Genomic DNA, 20637 nt, shown 5'->3' with positions numbered 1-20637 from the left:
ATCTGCACCAGAAATGGCCTTTCGTGATAGCCAATCACGATTGAGCATCCCCGCCACAGTCCAGCTAAACAGCAGTTTTAAGGACCAAGTCTTTCCATGGACCCAACCACGACTAGATTTCAGGAGCTAGTGTTCACTATTAGCATTCTCAGTGCAGTCCAAATCGAACGTGCTATGCACCTGAGCCACTGACGGGCGTCAGAATCACCTCTTGTGCTTTTAAAGAAACATGTCTGGGAGGCCCCACACCTGAAGTGTCTGAGCAGTGGGTCAGCATGTGGTTAAGAGTCAGGCTCTGAAGCCAGACAGACCCGGGCTGGAAACTTGGTCCATCATTGCTCACTGGGTGACCCTGGGAAAGTTTCCACATGGAGCCCTATGCCTCAGTTTTCTCATCTGTGAAACAAAGGAAACAACAGTACCTCCGCCATAGGGCTCTTGTGAGGATTACAGGGGGTCGTCCGGGCAGGAGGCTCAATGCTGTGCCCAGCTCACACTAAGTGTCTGGTACACGTAGTTACTGTAGGTATAAGGTGGGGCTCAGCATTTGTATTTGGAAAATACTTCACAGTGATTCTCATCTGCGGACTTGGGCCATTTAGGGGGAGACAGCATCTCCAGGCCTCTCTCTAGTTTGCAGCATAAGGTATTAGGTCACCACGAGTTAAAATAATCAACAGGTGGGACTTGGTCCATTACCAGTTCCTTGACTTGGAGGGAAGTGGGAGACCTACATAGGTGGAGACCGAGTCTGAGTGAGAAGGCATCCCCATGTGTAGGGGTAGGATGCACACACCATGATCAGAGCAAGAGAAGAAGGTGAAGGTGGGGAAGGGGACAGGGGCCTGGCTTTAGAGGAAGAGATGGAGAGAGGCAGGAAGGAGGACAGTCAGTGCTTGAGGACTTTTTCCCAGGAAGCCCCCGGCGTTGGACCCAACACCGCTGCCCCTCCGTCATCTCCCTGGTGTGCCTGGGAGCACCGATGCTGCAGTCTTCAGCCCTAGTACACCTGGAAGTGTGCCGAAGTGGCCCCGTCCTTCCAGCAGCGCAGGGTATCCACGGCAACCGAGCGGCAGAGCGGGCAGGTGCGCTCACGGTCCAGCCAGAGGCAGAGGCACTCCTCACAGAACACGTGCTGCGGGGACAGCAATCAGGACCATTGGGGTCACTTTCCCAAGCATCCACCCTGTGCCCGTCTCGGTCCTAGGAGCTGGAAGCCAGTAGCGAGCAAAACAGACAATTCCTGCCCTCACGGAACTTGTATTCTAGCTGGGGAGACAAATAGCAAGAGGAATCTCTAAGAGGCAGAGTTTGCCAGTGGTAAGTGCTCAGATGGAAAGGCAGGGAAGGGGGGATAAGAGGGCTTGGGAGGCCTGTGATGGTGAATGGGGTGGCCTGGAAGGATGTTCCTGAGATACTGATATTTAGGGAAAACTTGAAGGAGGGTGAGGAGTGAGCCCTGGTGATATCTGGGGAAAGAGTGCTCCAGGCAGAGGGAATAGCATGTGCAAAGGCCCCGAGGCAGGAGTGTGCCTGGTGTGCCCGAGGAACGGCAAGGAGAGTGGGGCTGAGCCTGGGGGTAGAGGGCGGGATGAGGTCAGAGAGTTGTGTAGGGCCTTGGGCGGGCTTTGGCTTTTATTCTGAGAGAAGCAGGGAGCCATGGCAGGGTTTTGAGTAGAGGGCTGACTTGATATGATTTGTATTTTGAAAAGATCCCTTTGGCAGCTGGGTTGAGAACAGACCACAGGGGTCAAGAGAAACATGGGGAGGCTGGAAACATTAACGGGTTCCACTACCCTCTGGCTACATAACTTGGACAAGTGATTTAACCTCCCTGTGCCTCTTTTTCCTCACCTGTAAAATGGGGATACTACTACTGCCCTCATAGGAAGATTAACTAACATTAAAGTACTTTCACACGACAATCAAATGCACTATATGATTCTTGATTGGATCCTGGATGTGGGGAAAAACCCTAGCTATGAAGGATGTTGAAGACGATTAGAGAAATTTGAATATTAGTATTTTACATCAATTAAAAATTTGATACTGTGATAGTAGAATTGTGGCTATGGGAGAGAATGTCCTTGTTCTTGGGAAATGTCTGCTGAAATATTTAGGGATGATAGAATCAAAATGTCAGCCACTTATTCTCAACAGGTTTAGGGGGAAAAATCTATACTAAGAAAAGGCAATGTGGTAAAACGTTCACGATTAGTGAATCTAGATAAAGGATAAAAGGTTGTTCATTCTACTATCCTTCAACTTTTCTGTAGGTTTGAGATTTTTTAAAATAAAATTGATAATATAAAAATCCAAAAATATGTTTTTTAAAAAAAGGCACTTAGACCAATGAATGCCTGGCAAATAATAAGTTTTCTGCGAGTGTTGGCTTGGCTATTATACAGTAATAGTTATTATTACATTATATGTGTTTATTGTTTATTATCTGTCTCTCCATGGCAGACTGTAAGCTTCTTATAAACCCATTCTGGCACAGTATGCAGTAGGTGCCTAATTGTAGAAAGTGTTCTAAAGAAGCGCTCCATGATGCTACAGGAGTATGTTACAGGGGGACTAGTCTGATCTAGGGGGTAGTCGAGGAAGGCTTCTTGGAGGTGGTGACACTTGTGTTGAAGCCTGAAGGATGTCCGGGAGTTAACTAGGTGACGAGAGGGGGTGGGGGCTACAGCATTCCAGGCTGAAGGGAACAGATGTGCAAAGCTCCCAAGGATGGCCAATGTGGCTACAGTGAGGTGGGTGTAGGGGAGTGTGGGAGAGGAGGTGAGCAGGCCACACAGAGTCTGGATGTCCATGCCCAAATTCTCACCATGGGCTGAAGGGCAGGACCCAGGGGTCAGCAGACCCAGCGGGCCCCGTGACGGCAGTGACTGCTGCTGTTGTCTTCCCACTGCCCAGCCCTGAGCCTGCACAGAGCAGGGGTTCTGACAGTGCCTTTCCAGGCAGGTTAGGTGGGAGATTCTTGAGATTCTAGGAGGATGAAGACCTGGTCCCTGGCCTCCAGGAGCTCACAGTTCCCTTCTCAGATAATCAGGCAGGACCAAATCTGGTGCCAAATTAAGAGATTCAAAGAACGCAGGACCGCCCAGGGGCTGGGCTGGAGGAGTTCATGACCCAGGACTGCCTCTAGCATTTGGAGAAAGGAATAAGACCCTACAGAGGGAAGGGGAGGAGGGGTCCTTCCAAGCTGGGTGGGTTTGTGGTCAGTGGAGAATGCAGGTGGCGCTGGATTGTTAACAGTTCCCTGGCTGTGTCTCCTGGAGCACGGAGTTGGGAGAGGTGTCCCTAGGGTGGGACAGGCTACCCCACCCTGATCCCAAGTTTTATCCAGACTCCCCACGTCTTGCTCAAAGATTAAGAGCAGGCTCGCTGAGCCTGTCTCCTTCTCTGTAAAACAGGGCTACTATTTCCCCCACACGGTATCTGTAAGGACGCAAACAGGTAAAGCCCATCACAAAGCGTCAAGTGTGAGGCACGTGTAAGGAACAGATCAACGGGGGTCGTTATACTCTTGCCCTCTTTCCTTTGCATCACCGGCCCTCTGAAACCAAACTCCTGGTAGTGACCAAGAACCGGAGGGCAGTTTGTTCTGGAACATACTCTGACCCTTCTCTTTGGCAAGGAGGGCTTTAAATACGGCAGATTTCTGACTTCGTGTTCAAAATGCCCTTTCCCTGACCCCCCCGTAGGCTGGCAGGAGGCATGCCATAAATATCGTGGAGTGACCGATCAGGCGAGTGTGCTCCGTCTGAGCGGAGAGTTCTAACCTCTGGACATGCTCCGTGTCTGCCTGACTAGCTCCAACTGACAATCTGCTTCTCAGGCCCCAGCTCTGGGAGGCGGTGGTAGGTGGTGGGTGTGAGTGACCCACTGAGCTTAATTTGATGGCCCTTTGAAGGCGAGATAGGACGTTCCTTTAGCCCAGTGGGCTCTTCATCTATCCATGCATGCATCTGCCCTTCTACTCATCAATCCAACTATCCATTCATCCACCCATCCATTCCCCCATCTACCCATCTATTCACCCACCCATCTGTCAAGCCATTTGCCCATCCACCCAGTCACCCACACATTTATCTTTATCCACCCACCTTTGCACTCACCCACACACCCCTCCACTTGGCTACCATCCATTTCCATCCCAACCATCCATCCATCTCCTCTATCCCATCCATCCAACCATCCATCCACCCATCCATCCATCCATCCATCCAATGTTCACTGAGTCAGTACTGTGATTCCACTACTAAGAAAGACAGACATGGTCACCACTCTCAAGTGGCTTATAATTTGGCAAAGAGGAGACAGACCTTACACAACCAGTTGCCCAATTAATCATCTAGCTGACAACTGAGATAAGTGCTATGAAGGAAAAACACAGGATCTGCAAGGACATGTAGCTGGGGGCACTGACGAGACTGGGGAAACAGAATCAGAGAAGCCTTTATTGAGGATGTAAAGGCTCATTACTGACTCATTCATTCATTTGTTCATTCGTTCAGGGCATTTAGGAATTAACAAGGTCCTTTCACCTGTGGAAGTGCCCTTCTAAGCCCGGCTCACAGCAGCAGAGGAAGACTGAGACGTGTGCTAGGCCTGGCCACGTATGTGGGCTTCAACCACCACTGGATGTGGCCCCTGCCCCTGGATCTGGGGTGACGATGTCTTGTCCAACCCCACCCACTAATTCTAATCCAGCTGTGAGAAGACGTAGTGGTACCGGGAGAAGAACGGGAGAGAGGCAAACAGACTAAGGCTTGGAGAGACCGCCAGCAAGGAAGAAGAAAAGCTTTCACCTTGACATCCTGTTCAAAGAATTGCTGCTACCAAAAAGGAAATACAGATGCTCTGAAGCATATGAGAAGATGCTCGTCTGCTCTCATAATTAGGCAAATGTAAATGAAAACTGCACCAAGATAGTGTTTGTCACCTGTCAGATTGGCGACGCTCAAAAAAGGCTTCATAACACGGTATGTTGGTGAGGGAGGAGAGCCAAGAGGGTGCGTCATGCTCCGCACTGGGGTTGCAAACGGATACACTCTTTATGGAGGGCGATTTACCAACATCTGTCAGAACTGCATACCCTCTGACCCAGTAATTCCACCACTAGGAATCTATCCTACTAAGAGCTTGCACACATGTGAAACGGTATACGTGCCAATGAGAGCTAATATTTATGGAACCCTGACCAGGCACCAGGCATGGTTCTAAATGCTTCACCTGAATTAACTCATTTAATCAACACGATGAGTCCAGGTAGGTGCTATAGATCTCCCTATTCCTGATCTCTCATAACAGCCATATTTGTCATAACAAGATTATGAACTGCTAAATGCCCATCAATAGGAGAATGGTTAAACAAATTATGGTCTATCCATAAAATAGGATGTTACACAAATAAGGAACAATCTCTTCAGGCAGAGTTTCAAGTCAAAAAGAAAAGATGCAGAATGCAGCTTGGGTAGAATGTGCCACAACTTATGTCTTTTTGGAAAAGATATGTTTGTGTATATGTGTGTGTCTATATATTTAAATTCTGCAAAGCATCTCTGGGAAGATATAAAGGAAACTTTCCCAGTTGCCCACGTGGGTATTTAGGGGCCTAGGGAGCTGGGGATAAGGGTAGGAACCCTGTCACCACTTCCCTTTTTGTATCTTTAAAATATTTTTTTAATGAACTTTTTATTTTGGAATAATTTTAGACTTACAGAAAAGTTGCAAAGGTAGTACAGACAATTCTTGTATTACCCCTCACCCAGTGTCAGTATCCCCTAGTATTATCCTCTTGCATCACTGTGGTACATTTGTCAAAGCTAAGAAATCCACAAAGATGCATGACCATGGACTAAACTCCAGACTTTCTTCAGATTTCATGAGGCTAGTTTTTCTCTCCTGTTCTCTCTGTTACAGGTCCCACACTGCATTTAGTCATCATGACTTCTTCATCTCCTTTTTGAATTTTTGAGTCAAGCAAATTTACTCTCAATTTAAAAATAAGTACAGTTAAAGATTAAAAACGAACCTCCTAAACACCCCCAAACAGCAAAACCAAAACAATTCTGCTGATGCCAAAAGAGGACCCCACCTCCCGTCCTCCTACCCCTGGAAGGTGCGGGGGAGCCCTATGCTCTCCCATTCCTTCTAGTCTGCAGGCCTCGCCTCCCCCAAAGTCTTCTCAGCCTCCAACTCATCGCTCTCTAGCCTGGTCCCCTGGGACACTGCATGACTCTCTCTTACACAGCACTTATCACTGCCTGCCTTGTTTCATAGTTATTTATGTATGCGTCTGTTTCCCCAAGGAGACCGTGTGTTCTAGAGAAGGGGACAGGGTCTATGTGCCCTCTGCCTGCCTCCCCTCCCCGGTATCTGATAGGATGCTTTGACTCATACACATTTGCTGAATTGACATCTTAGCCCCTTATGTGGGGAGGAGGGGGAGGGGGAGAGCAGGGAGGAGGCAAAGGGATACATTTAGGCAGTTAAAGGTAACTGACCAGTACTGACTACTATGGGTTGGTGACCCACAACTAATAATGAAAACAAACGGTAATAATAATTATAATGATACTAATAACTGTAATAATCGTAAGTTTTAGGGCTGAATAATTAAAATTTAGCTCTTTCCAGAGATGATCTCATTTAATCATAATAATAACTCTATAAAGTAGGCATTATTATGATACCCATTTTATAAATGAAAACGACCAAGGCTCAGGGAGATGGACTGAGCCACTCGGGGTCCACTGCTGCTGAGATTCAAACTCAGGCTATTCTGACCCTATACCCTACTGAAATGTTCATTTTCTACGTTTTACCACTGAAATCAAAGCTCAGAGAGGTGAAGTAAACCTGCCCAAGGGCAGCCAGCTAGTAAAAGGCAGAACTGAGATTTGACCTTGGGTCTGAGGGACTCCAGGCTTGACTACACTGTTCCCAAAGACCCATCCCAGAGCCCCAAGGTTTGGTCATTTGGTTTTGGTCAAGCGTCCCATGCAGGCACTTGGGACTTCTGCATGGGGCAGGGCCCTGCGGTCCCCCAACCTCCGTCTCCAACGGCCCCGCCCAGCCCTGCTCACCTGGCACATAAGGATCAGAGGCTCTCGGAACTCAGCCTGGCAGATAGCACAGATATCACCAGCTTCTGTGCACTGCTGCCCAGTGGCCCGGACTCCATAATTCTGTTTGATGGAAGGGAGAGAGACACAGACACAGCTGTGGTCGCTCGCTGGAGAGACACCCTCAGAAGCACAGCAAGGTCTGTTTCCGGCTCCTGGCTCCTGTGACCTCGGTCAGGACCATTGGAAGCCAACTCACCTGAGAGGTGCAGAGAAGCTTCAGGGCTTTCCTAACTCCACCCACACGGCCACAAATGTCGAAAGACTGAAAGGAGAGCGAGGTGATGGCTGAAAAGTATGCAAGGATTGTTCGGGATCTCCCTCACCATTCCTGAACAACCACCATGGACCCTCCTCATCTGTGACTCCAGACATTTTCAGGGCACATCCTCCCATCTGAAACTCCTCATTCCCATCAGTTTTGCTTGGCTTTTGTCTTGCTGCCTTCCATCAGCAGTCTCCCCTGCCAGTGGGGCCGGGATAGCGAATATATGGCATGCCTACTGTCTTTTCCCCCTCCCAAGCCCCAGGCAGGCATTGCTAATTGATCACAGCACTCTTCTTCTGAGTCAGGGCATAATCGTTCTTCTCTGTCCAGCACTCCAGTCAGCCACTGCCAGCAGATCAGAATCAGTAGAGGCAAAATAAGCCCCAGTGGTTGACAGTGCATGGGTTGCCCGGCTAGTCCTGCTTGGAGGAAGGAAAGGGAACACATGCATTCCTCCAGAATTCTCTAAAGCCTTAAATAGATAAGGGAAAAGAAAGAGGAGGATGTGTGTGTTGTTAGGGAGGAAAACCTGATTTGTACTAATGATGAAAAGAGAAGCACTGCATACTGATTTGCAGAGCTGAGGGTATGCAATTTAAGAGGAACAGAAAACAAATTCTGTAGCAGTGTTGTCGGTGGGTTGAGAGCTCCAGACGTGGACGCTGGTTCTGTGATCACTAGCTGAGTGATGCTGGGCAAGTTACTTCTCTCTGAGCCTCAGTACCCTCGCCCATAATCTAGGAGTGATAATGGCATGTATTTTGAAGGGTTGCTGTGAAGAGGGCGACATGAAATGATGGCATATGGTGAGGTTTATGGGCAAGAAATTAGGATGGCTGTAACCATAAAAAGGAGTGAAGTACTGATATAGGCTGTGACGTGGAGGAACCTCGGAAATGACGCTCAGTGAAAGAAGCCAGACACCAAAGGTTACACAGCGAATGATTCCATTTGCATGAAATGCCCAGAAACGGTAAATCCACAGGGTCTTCAGAAAGAAGACTAGTGGTGGCCAGGCACGGGCGGAGGAATGAAGAGTGACTGCTTCACGGGTACAGGGCTTCTTTTTGGGGTGATGAACGTGTCTTGGAACTAGACAGAGGTGGCAGTGGCACAACACTGAGAATCCGCTGAATGCCACTGAATTGTTCACTGTAAAATGGTTAGTGGTTAATTTTGCGTTGTGTGAATTTAATTTTTCAGTGAAACAAAGAGATGAGGGTGTTATTCCAGGCTCCCCACTTGCCCTCGCTGCCAGGCCCAGCTAGTGAATGGGTCTTCCTCAGGCCAGCCCTCCAGCCTCCCCCCGGCCACCTCACCTTGCAGAGGCTGTAGAGAACGATCAGGACCCCTCCGAGGAAGTAGCTGTTGGAGGCATCGTCACCCATGATGTATTTATACCACAGCTGGATGGGAACGAGTGATCGGAACAGCTGGCTCAACTCCTCGATGACCAGATAGAACTTTCCCTGAAACCACACAGAAAGCATCAATTATGATTAGCAGTAAAGACCCAAAGGACCCAGCTGGGGGGCCCCCCAGCCCGGGGAGTAATGACATTCCAGGTCACAGGCAGCCCATTAATCAGCTTTGTAAAGCACTCAGGCCTGCTTCTAATGGGCCTGCAATGTGGCCGGGGAGACACGGCCCCTGCCCGCTGCCCTCGCCCGCTGCCCACCAGCCCAGTAGATCAACACTCTGGGGATCGCGTCTCAGGGAGGGAGAAACTGGACACCTTTGGCCGAGGGTTGGAGTGTGGGTCACTCCCTGGTGCCTGCTGTGGCTTTGGGGGCTCAAAGCCAATCATGGGGGCACAGTCCCTGGCCCTGCACTCAGATCACTGTCATCTCTAGGGGGCTGACCCAGGCATCGAGGGCGACTGCCCTCAGCGGCGTGGGCAGGGCGGACCACAGGATGCAGGAAGGACAGGCAGAGAAGAGGAGAGGGGGGAAGACGTGTTCTCGTTCCCAGCTGCCCCACCTACTGTCTCCAAGGAGGCAGGATCATATCTGGTGAAAGAACGTGGACTTGGGTTCTCAGACCTGGGGGACTCAGCACCTTATCTTGCTGAACGTTCGTGAGCCTCACTGTGCTCATCTACAGAATGGGAATCACAGCTGCTACCTTCTAGGGTGGCTCTGAAGGTTAAAGGGAATAAACAGGAAAAGCATCTAGCGTTCTCTTTCTCTTCCTCTTTTGGCTTTTATTCAAGTCCCTCAAGCTTTCTGGGGCCTGTGCTATAAAATGGACAAGAAAATAACCCACCCTGTCGTGTCTAATAAAGTTAAACAGACACCTGCTTAGGACTCAGTAATGCCACTCCCAGGTGTGCACCTGAGAGAAATGAAAACATATGTCTATCTGCAGGCGAATGTTCACAGCAGCTTTATTCATAATATCTTCAAACTGGAAACAGCCCAAATGTCCATCAATGGAAGAATGGATAAACAAATTGTGGTATATTTATATAATAGGACATTACTCAGCAATAAAAAGGGAACAAATGTTTGCAATACACAGCAACATGAATGAATCTCAAACATTCTCTCCTGTCAAAGGAGACAGATACAAAAGAGTACATAATGGGTAATTCTGATTAATATGAAGGTCTAGAATAGGTAACATAAAACTGCACTGAAGACTTCCCTGGTGGTGTAGTGGTTAAGAATCTGCCTGCTAATGCAGGGGACACGGGTTCGAGCCCTGGCCCGGGACGGTCCCACATGCCATGGAGCAACTAAGCTGTGTGCCACAACTACTGAGCCTGCGCTCTAGAGCCCACGAGCCACAACTACTGGGCCTGCGTGCCACAACTACTGAAGCCCGTGCGCCTAGAGCCCGTGCTCCACAACAAGAGAAGCCACAGCAATGAGAAACCTGCGCACCGCAACGAAGAGTAGCCCCCGCTCGCCCCAACTAGAGAAAGCCCGCGTGCAGCAACGAAGATCTAACGCAGCCAAAAATAAAAAATAAAGTTAAAAAAGATAAACTGCACTGATGGAAATAAGATCAGTGGTTGCCTGGGGTGAGCTGGGGGAGGAATGACTGCAAGGGGGCGTCAAGGAATTTTGGGGGATGAAAGAAACTGTAGATTGTATAGGTAAATTTTGTATTTTATATAGTGATGGGGGTGGTGGTTACACGTAGGTATACATTTGCCAAAACTCACTGAAACGTGTGCTTCAAATCTATGCATTTTCTTGTACAGATATACAATGTTATACACCTCAATAAAGTTGATTGAAACAAATAAACAAACATAGAAACAAATAGTACCGCCCCAAGCATACACAGCCTTAAAGATGTGAATAATCTTGGCTCCGGCAATTCTACTTCTAGGAATTCATCCTAACAATCAGGGATATGTGCTAATAGATATGCCAGTAGGAATGGCCACTGCAGCATTCTTTGAAACAGTACAAACAAAAACACGTAACAACTAAATGTGCAAAAACAGGGTCTGGTTATGGTAGGGATCGATAATGCAAAGCCATACAGCCAATCAAATATCATCCTGAAAAGGAGTGACTTTGCAGTGAAGAGATCCACTACATACTGCCTTAACCAAGTGATCAAGGTTAACATCCCCAGTAATAAGTCATATTGAAGCCTAAACCCCGGATAAGATGCCCTGAGAAAAATACAGCATCATCCTGTATATTCTGGTCAAAAACTTACAAGCTCAATTGAATCATAAAAAACGAGACAAAGCCAAACTAAGGAACATTCTACAAAATAACTGCCCAGCATTCTTCAAAAGTGTGAAGGTCATGAAAGACAAAGAAAAGACCAAGGAATTGTTAGATTAGAGAGGACTAAGGAGACATGACAAATAAATGCAACGTGGGATCTTAGATTCGATCCTAGACCAGGAAAAAGACATTTGTGGACCAACTGGCAAAATGTGATAAGGTCTGTAGTTTAGTTAATAATAACGGTACCAATGTGAATTTCCTGGCTTTGCTAATTGCACTATGGTTATATTAGATGTTAATATTAGGGGAAGCTGGGTGATGGATATATGGGAACTCTCTGTATTATTTTTGCAACTTTTCTCTAAGTCTAAAATTATTTCAAAAGAAAAAGTTAGAAAAGAAATCATCCTGGTGAAGGATATCTATTAATTCAGGGAAGTGTAGTTCCAAGTGGAAAAGATACAGAATGCAGAGACTACTCGTTTTCGTTGTGGTTTTCTGCCTTTTCCTTTTTTTTTTTTTTTTTTTTGTGCTGAGCATAGTGCTTAAACTAGAGGGAGAAAAAAGGTATAAAAATGCATTGTGGGGCTTCCCTGGTGGTGCAGTGATTGGGAGTCTGCCTGCCAATGCAGGGGACGCGGGTTCGAGCCCTGGCCCAGGAAGGTCCCACATGCCATGGAGCAACTGGGCCCGTGCGCCACAACTACTGAGCCTGCGCTCAAGAGCCCGCAAGCCACAACTACTGAGCCCACGTGCCACAGCTACTGAGGCCTGCGTGCCTGGAGCCCGTGCTCCGCAGCAGGAGAGGCCGCCGCAATGAGCAGCCTGCGCACCGCAGTGAAGAGTAGCCCCCACTCGCCACAACTGGAGAGAGCCCACGTGCAGCAACGAAGACCAAACGCAGCCAAAAAAAAAAAAAACCCAAATAAATAAATTTATAAAACAAAAAAAAGTGTTGTGTATCCATCAAATGGATGATGTACAGAATGTGGACAGAGACTTTATATCTACCCCATTATATTCTGTCTTGATGGGCTGAGCACAGGTCGCTTGGAAGAGGACTCATTGAGGCAGATGTATCCACATCTTCTAAGGACCAAGGAAAGGCATCCAGTCATCCACTCACCCCAGTAGCTGACCTTGCAGAACTGGAATGTCACCCGAGACCTGCTGAATCAGAATCTGCAATTTAACAAGGTTCCCAGGTGATGTGTGTGCACGTTCAAGTTTGAGGAGCACTATTTCAATGGATAAGTGGAACAAGGGCAGTGAAGTAATATGGGCAGGATGAGGAAAGAAAGGTATTCCAGCAGCCCAGAGGTGATGGAAAGGATGGTCAATCTTTGGCCATCTTGCTGGGCAGCCTCCTGCTTTGTCCTCCTGGCCTCATGGTGGTTGAGGCCATGACCACCTCATGAAAGGTCCTATGTCCCTGTGTCTCTTGAAACCCCTGCATGCTGGCATCTGGTTGACTCTGGAGACAGACCCTGCTGTCCCCTCTCAGGCTAATCTTGCACAACCAGCCTGGCTTGGTGGTTAAGAGTGTAGCTCGGGAACCAGACAGGCTGGAGTCAGATCCTGTTGCCAACCACCTTGCTATTACTGATCCTTGGTCACTGTCTTTGGATTCCCCAGTTCTCAGGCTCCACTAGCTGCAGGCTGGTCTCCTGGTCCAGACCCCAAGCTTCCCACTCACCTAACACGTGGGTCTGGAACAGAGGTCAGCAATCTTCTGCAAAGGGCCAGATAGTGAATACTTTGGCTTTGAGGTCATACAGCCTCTGTCACCACCATTCCCCTCAGCTATCGACAGTAGGGAAACATATAGGCATGGCTGTGTTCCAATAAAACTTTACTTACAAACACAGATGCTGCGAGGCATATTTGATCTGCAGCTTGCGGTTTAACAACCCCTGGTCTATAACATCAGAACCTAGATAAGTCAAGTCATGATGGGGACTCCAATACATCCCCAGAATTTCAGAGAAGGCTCAGGGACCAGCTTCTTGGCCCTTCTTTCAGGTGCTCTGCTATGTAGACCAAGCTCTTCCTCTGTAGATGGACTAGTAGTCCCCTACTCTTTGCCGAGCTAACACCTGTTCATCTTCTGGGTCTCAGCTAACTGTCACCTCCTATAAGAAGCCTTCCCCAACTCCTTAATTAAATTAAGGGCTCCTGTTACACCCTTTAAATCACCTTAGAGCACTTCTCACAATATTAAAAAAAGTACTTCAGTATCTCTCTCTCCCACTGGACCGTAAGCCCCATTAGCATGAAGATAATTTGGTTCCTGGTCATATTCCCAGCACGCAGCACACAGCAGGTGCTTATTTAAGAGCTAGAGACCTCAGAAGCCTAAGATTTTCCACCCTTATTACTCGGGTCAACATCTAGAGTTTGCTGATGGAGAAGGAGAGTTGGAACATGGAAGAGAGTACTTCTCTTCATAGGCAAGCCCTGATGTCACAGAAGATAAAATAAAGGGAGAGAGGTCTAAAGGCAGCAATTAGCTGCTGGGGGGCTGGCCACTTGGAGAGGAGGTAAAACCACCGGGGAAAACCGGGCATATCCCAGTGAAACCATCTCTCTCTAATTAAGCAGTTTTATAATTCCAGGTTGCTTAAGCAGGTTATTTCTGACGACCACCGAACGGAACATGTGGTTTCTCCGGGGTGTCAGACAACAAGGAAAGCGATCAGATTATGACCCGTCTGCCCTCCCTGCCACCCGTAAAAGGGGAACAGTAGCAATTGCTGCAGAACTTAGGCACAGAGAGCTCGCTGCTGGGATTCTGATAAAGGGGGTTGGGAGCAGTCAAGGAGAGGAAGGCAGGTTCTGTTCTGACTTTTACTGTGAGGATGGGGGAGGGACCAAAAGTGAAGTGGGAAGCAAGGAAACGACACAGGGCTGACTGGAAGGGAGTGGGAAATGATGGCGAGCAGGATGCTGAAAGCCGAAGAAAGGAAAAACTTAGGAGACTTTCGAAGAACGCACCTACCTGGGAAAGGTGATGTGAAGGATCATGGGGATGAAGAGGAAGGGGAGGGAGACATAATCAGAGCTGTTAGCAGCGTAAATGTACAAAGATATAAAGAATGGATAAACAGGGATAAAAGTTTTTTTCTGCATCAAAATTAATGATGAATATTTATACGGCTTTACCTGTTTATAAATCTCTTTCATACACATTTTCTCACCTACAGAAGTAGGACAGCACAGCAGTTAAAGGCATGGGAATTGGGCCTCCAAAGTCAAATCCGCTACCTACTAAATTGGTTGATTTTGGACAACAATTTAACTTCTCAGAGCCTCAGTTTCCTCATCTGTAAATGGGGTTGAAAACACATACACACAGACACACACACACAGACACACACACACACACACAGAGACACACACACACACACACACACACACACAGTGGTGTGCTGGCAAATCAGTTCTCCAGAAAACAACCAAAAAAAAAAATGGCCCTGATATGTGTGCTTCCAATTTCTGAGGTCTAAGTACTCCCACAGGGCCAATTTCAAGCTTCCTAGGGTTTAACGACTGCTTGCAAATTTCCTGAAAATGTAACCATTGGCTTTCACAAGCCCACGCAAACTTGCTCCAACAGGCCAAGGTGATTGTGAGGATTGAGTGAGCAAATGCACCTAAAACATAGGTACCCAGGAAGGGCCCAGTGCATGATAAGAGCTAGTAAAGAACCTCATGATGATCTGGGGATGTGGGCATTATTACTGTCACTCACGTTCTTTTAGAGACAGGACACCTCAGGTTCAAAAGAACTAAGGAATGAACGAGAATGAGGCAGAGGTGCTATCTGGGACTCCCAGGCCCAGGCTGCATGAGACCTGGCAGCTGTCACTGCCTCCCTCTTGCTTGCCCTTCCTCCCCTTCCTTCCTCCTTTCTCACGTTGTGAGAAACCCAAGGGACAAGGGGAGACCACATGCAGAGGCCAGGTGCAGAGGGAGAGGTTCTGAGCAACACTACACAGGGGAGAAGCAAGGAACCCAGCCAACAGGGAGAACCGAGGCCCCAGATATAGGACCTGAGCAGTCTTCCCACCCATGTCAGCTGAGGCATTAGACCTGTGAGTAGAAAAGTCATTGTGGATGGTCCAGCCTCAGTGGACATCACATCACAGCTGTCCCCAGTGTACCCTGGCTGAACTCCTGACCCACAGAATCATGGGAAATAATAAAATGGTGGCTGTTTTAAGCCAAAAGAAAGAAAAAAAGAGAAAAATGAACTAAAGTACTCATCTAAGGAGGTGATGGTGATGTTTGCCAGTGCTTCTTAAGGCTGGCTTGTTGGGTCAGCACTCCAAGATCCTGTGCCAAAAAGCCAGCCACACTGCCATGAGGAGAGCGATATCTGTGCTTCTTTCTAGAATGTTCTTTGAAGAACACAAATCTGATCATTGCGGACCCCTGCTTATTACCCTAGGCCAGGGGGCCTTTGGGAGGTAATCAGGTTATGAGGGTGGAGTCCTCATGAATCGGATTAGTGCCCTTAGAAGAAGAGACATGAGAGCATCCTCCCTCCTTCCATGTCTGTCTGTCTTGTCTGTCTGTCTCTCCCAAACCCCTGCAATCATTCTTGACTCTCCTTTCTCTCAGAACCAACATCCAGTTCATCTACAAATTCTGCTGGAAACAGCTCCCTAACAACTTCTGTTGTTGTCCCCCTATGATTTATTCCTGACACGGTATCCAAAATGAGCTTCTCAAAATACAAGGCAGAACAAATCATCCCAGGGCTCAAACCTGCCAATGTCTTCTATCTCCCTCAGAGTGACATCTGAAACTCTCACCCTATCTTCCAGATCCCATAAGATCTGCCCCCTGCCCACATGTCTGATGTGCCTGATTCTCAAAAAAAAAAAAAAAACAAGCACAGTTCTACCTCAGGGTCTTTGCACTTGCTCCTCCCTCTTCCTGGAGCACTCTTCCTCCTGATGTCTGCCAGCTGGCTCCCTCACTTCCCTTGGGTCTTGGCACGCATGTCATCTCATCAGGAAGGATCACTGAACAATGTACATAAAATAGCACCCCTGCACTTCCTACTTCCCCCCATCCTCCCCATCCTCTGTATTCAGCTTTCATTTTTCTTTTTTGCACTCACTCCTAACATGGACTATATTTCTTTGTTATGCTCCTGAAATACAGGGGCTCTGTGTCTTTTTGGCATTACCATTTCTGTTTGCAGAATCTAGAGGAGTGCTTGGCACCAAACAGGGTGCTCAGCCGAGTGAATAAGTGGGCCTCAGTGTCTTCATCTATAGACTTCAGGTAATAATAGTATGTCCCTCAAAGAGTTTTGATGTTAATAACAGCAAATACATACACTGAAGGCTTATTACTTGCCAAGTGCTGTTCTAAGCACTTTGTATTAATTTAACCCTCACAAAAACCTATGAGATAGGAGCTATCATCATCCCCATTTTACAGAAGAGTAAACTGAGGCACAGGGAGGTTAAGTCACTTGCTCAAAGTCACACAGCTGGTAGGTGGCAGAGACAGAATTTGAATCCAGGCAGGCTGGTTCCAGAGGCCACTTTATAAATCCTCTCTCATCAGAGAAATAACGTGTAAAGATCTTAAAACAAGGTGTGACAATGTTCATTGCAGCACTATTTTTTTTTTTTATTGCAGCACTATTTACAATAGCCAGGACATGGAAGCAACCTAAGTGTCTGTCGACAGATGAATGGATAAAGAAGATGTGGCACATATATACAATGGAATATTACTCAGCCATAAAAAGAAACGAAATTGAGTTATTTGTAGTGAGGTGGATGGATCTAGAGTCTGTCATACAGAGTGAAGTAAGTTAGAAAGAGAAAAACAAATACCGTATGCTGACACATATATATGGAATCTAAAAAAACAAAACAAAACAAAAAAAATGGTTCTGAAGAACCTAGGGGCAGGACAGGAATAAAGACGCAGACGTAGAGAATGGACTTGAGGATGGGGGAGGGGGAAGGGTAAGCTGGGACGAAATGAGAGTGGCATTGACATATATGCGCTACCAAATGTAAAACAGATAGCTAGTGGGAAGGGGCCGCACAGCACAGGGAGACCAGATCAGTGCTTTGTGACCACCTAGAGGGGTGGGATAAGGAGGGTGGGAGGGAGACGCAATAGGGAGGGGATATGGGGATATATGTATACATATAGCTGATTCACTTTGTTATACAGCAGAAACTAACACAACAATGTAAAGCAATTATACTCCAATAAAGATGTTAAAAAATAAATAAATAAAAAATAAATAAAAGGAGAAAAAAAAAGGTGTGACATACCATACTATTAAATGTTGGCTATTATTATTATCACTACTACTTGCTGCCTGTTAAAGGAAGCTCATTTTGGACTAAGGGCTAAGGAGAGATAAGTCATAGCCATCCTGGGTGCTGACTGTCCCATAAGGCAAGTCTCTTGGGTGGGTCTGATGTGTGGATGGCTGGTGATGTTTGCCAGTGCTTCTTAAGGCTGGCTTGTTGGGTTAGCACTCCAAGACCCTGTGCCAAAAAGCCAGCCGCACTGCCACGAGGAGAGCGATACCTCTGCTTCTTTCTAGAATGTTCTTTGAAGAATACAAATCTGATCATTGCGGACCCCTGCTTATAACCCTCCCTGGCTCCCCACTACCCCCAGGACAAAGGCTAAACTACTTACCAAGCCCTCTCGACCTGGCCGTCTACAGTGGAGCCATAGGGCACTATGGAGGCTCCATGCATGTGCCACATTCTGGGGAAAATTCGTCACCTTGATCGTGACTACTACATAGGGATACTGTAAGCATCCAACTAAATCAGCATTTCTCCAAGTGTGGTCCAGGACCCTGAGGGTCCCCAAAACCCTTCCAGAAGGTCTGTGAAGTCAAAACTATTTTCATCATAATTCTCAGACATTAACTGACATTTTTATTCTCTACCAAGTAGACAGTTGAGTTTTTCCTGAGGCTATATGACATGATTTGCAACAAATGAGAAGGCAAGTATCTTCTATCAAGCCAGATATTAATTTATAAAAATGTAAAAACAAGTCCCTTTTCTCATTAATTAAAAAACAGTTGTCTCTTTAAAATGTTATTTATTTTAACACATAATGGGTTGATTATTATTTTAAGTTAATTAGTGAGTGCTGTAAAAAGTTCTTGGTTTTAATTTCAATTGTGGTGAATTGATTTTAATTTCTATGATGGTTACAAGGGTCATAGCAATAACCCATGTAAGCAAGTTCTTTAGGGTCGTCAATACTTTCTAAAAGTGTAAAGAGGCCCTAAGTCTAAAATGTTTGCGAATCCCTGAGAAGCATGTGGAATAGAGTAAGTATTCAATAATTTTGACTATTATTATTTTTTTTAAGAGAGCTTTTTTTTTTTTTTCTTTTTTTGCGGTACGCGGGCCTCTCACTGTTGTAGCCTATCCCGTTGCGGAGCACAGGCTCCGGACACGCAGGCTCAGCGGCCACGGCTCACGAGCCTAGCTGCTCCGCGGCATGTGGGATCTTCCCGGACCGGGGCACGAACCCGTGTCCCCTGCATCGGCAGGCGGACTCTCAACCACTGCGCCACCAGGGAAGCCCGAAAGCATTTTATTTTTAAAAATTTATTTTTATTTTGTGTTGAAGCATAGTTGATTAACAATGTTGTGTTAGTTTCAGGTGTATAGTTTCAGGTGTATAGTAAAGTGATTCAGTTATACATATATATGTATCTATTTTTTTCAAATTCTTTTCCCATTTAGGTTATTACAGAATATCAAGCAGTGTTCCTGTGCTACTCAGTAGGTCCTTGTTGGTTATCTATTTTATATTATTATCTATTTCTTTGATAGGCTGTGAGCTTCATGAATGCAGAGAACCATATCCTGTTCACCATCTTTCCCCTATGCTTAGTCAGGGTGTGTCCCTAGTTGCTGTCAGCTTACATTCTTTCTCTCCTTCTTCCTTAGCACTAGAGTCCTCAATATTTTAGCTGGACGATATCTTAAACAAAGACTACATCTCCCAGCTTCTCTTGCAACCAGGTGCCATTCTAGTGGCACTTCAGTGGCACTAAGCTATAGTAGAAGTGTCATGTGACAACTTCAGAGAAACTTTCACCTTATTCTTCCCCCTGTCCTCCTTCCTGCTATCTGGAACTTAGATGTGATGGCTAGTGCTCTAGCTGCCATCTTGGACTATGAGGAGGAGTCCCACACCCTAGGATTGGTGAAGTAGTAACCTGGAAGGTGTCACACTACCAGGTTTGGACTGCTTACCTTTGGACTTTACATGGGAAGAAATAAACCCTTCTTAAATTTAAGCTATTATTATTTTTGCTGTTACTGGCTTATCCCAATTCTAACTAATACAAAGGATTTGGCACTGAGTAGGTGATCAAAAAATGTTTTTTGAGTGAATGAATGAACAAATGAACAGGTGGGCTAAATGACCTTGTAGTTCAAATAGCTACGTTTTCCACAGGTGTGGCTCATAGAGAACCCTGATGCCAAAGGTGCTAGGAAGCAAGGGTCGGTGTATAAGGAAGGGTTTATAAAAAAGATGAGGCTAGGAGAGAGGAAAAGGGGCTGTCTAGTGACTGCTGGGTTCAGCACAGAGCACCATGAGAAAGGCACGCAGTGTAGAAGAAAGGACGATGACTTGGCTCTTACTATGTGCTAGCCACCTACTCTCTGCACAACACTGTGAGGTAGGTGCTATTAATGCTCCCATTTCACAGATAAGGAAAGTGAGAAGGAGAGGATAGCCCCAGGGGACACAGCTAATAGAAAGTTCTGTACACCTCTACCTGGTAGGAAAGATGGCCACTAGTAGCCCCAAGCCAACACTCTCGCAGCTTAACTCCAACTGAGAGAGAGGGGGGGGCCTTGTTTCTCCCGGGGGGGGGGAGGCGGGGGGGCATTTGCCAACCAGGACAGCGAGCCTTGGATGGATTGGTCAGATGGGGCAGGGGGTGGGCGGGGCGCCGTGACTGACAGCCGCATCAGGACCACAGGGAGAGGGAAAGGCGGTTCCCCACAGAGAGGGGGTGTCAGGAAAACAGGCCGGAAAGCTTCTCCGAGTTAAGGCTAGCACTGGGCCAAAGGGACTCCTCATTGCAGAGCCCTCCCCTAATGTGGGGAAAATAAGCAGGAACTGCGTCCAGCCTCCCGGGTGCTTTCCCTCATTTGCTTTTCTTGCCCTGGACCGCTGGTTAGCTCCCGGCCGCCACAGGGGACAGGGCCACGCTTCCGAAATGGGCGGGCTGGGCCCGCGCAAAGAGCTGAAAACAAAGACTTCTTTTCTTGGGAAGGCGGCCTGCAGGTCTGTTATGACTGCAGGCTGCACGGGGGACCGCGGCTGAAAGAGCTCTTCAGAACAGAACAGCCGCAACATCGACCCGCTGAGGAGCAGGCGGGCCCGTCTAGGACTTCTCAGACTTGAGAAGGCTTGGCGGGTGGGGAAGAGCTTGGTAACTGACCCCAGAACAACGGCCAGGAGTGCTGGGGGCAACAGGTGTTGAGGGCACTGGGACTAGAAG

The 20637-nt window shown here is 47.2% G+C and overlaps 1 protein-coding gene across 3 annotated transcripts in view; it reads right to left on the bottom strand.

Annotated features, from left to right (window-relative positions):
* Window positions 1-319: 319 nt before the first annotated feature.
* The window catches only part of RNFT2 (ring finger protein, transmembrane 2), a 60341-nt gene continuing 40023 nt past the window's right edge, over window positions 320-20637 (bottom strand). For 2 of the 3 annotated variants that reach the window (XM_033408669.2, XM_012537324.3), the window contains 4 exons: window positions 8724-8873; window positions 7336-7401; window positions 7098-7199; window positions 320-1135 (listed from right to left, as the gene is read on the bottom strand). In XM_033408669.2, coding sequence (XP_033264560.1) covers window positions 1001-1135; window positions 7098-7199; window positions 7336-7401; window positions 8724-8873 — 453 coding nt within the window. In that variant the 3' untranslated portion in view covers window positions 320-1000. The remainder of the gene's footprint in view (window positions 1136-7097; window positions 7200-7335; window positions 7402-8723; window positions 8874-20637) is intronic. The other variant, XM_049697608.1, reaches the window with a different exon arrangement.

Source organism: Orcinus orca, chromosome 15 (genome assembly GCF_937001465.1).
Source record: "Orcinus orca chromosome 15, mOrcOrc1.1, whole genome shotgun sequence".
NCBI classification, from domain to species: Eukaryota; Metazoa; Chordata; class Mammalia; order Artiodactyla; family Delphinidae; genus Orcinus; species Orcinus orca.
Note: the sequence above shows the minus strand (reverse complement) of the source record. Positions and strands in the feature narration are given on the sequence as shown.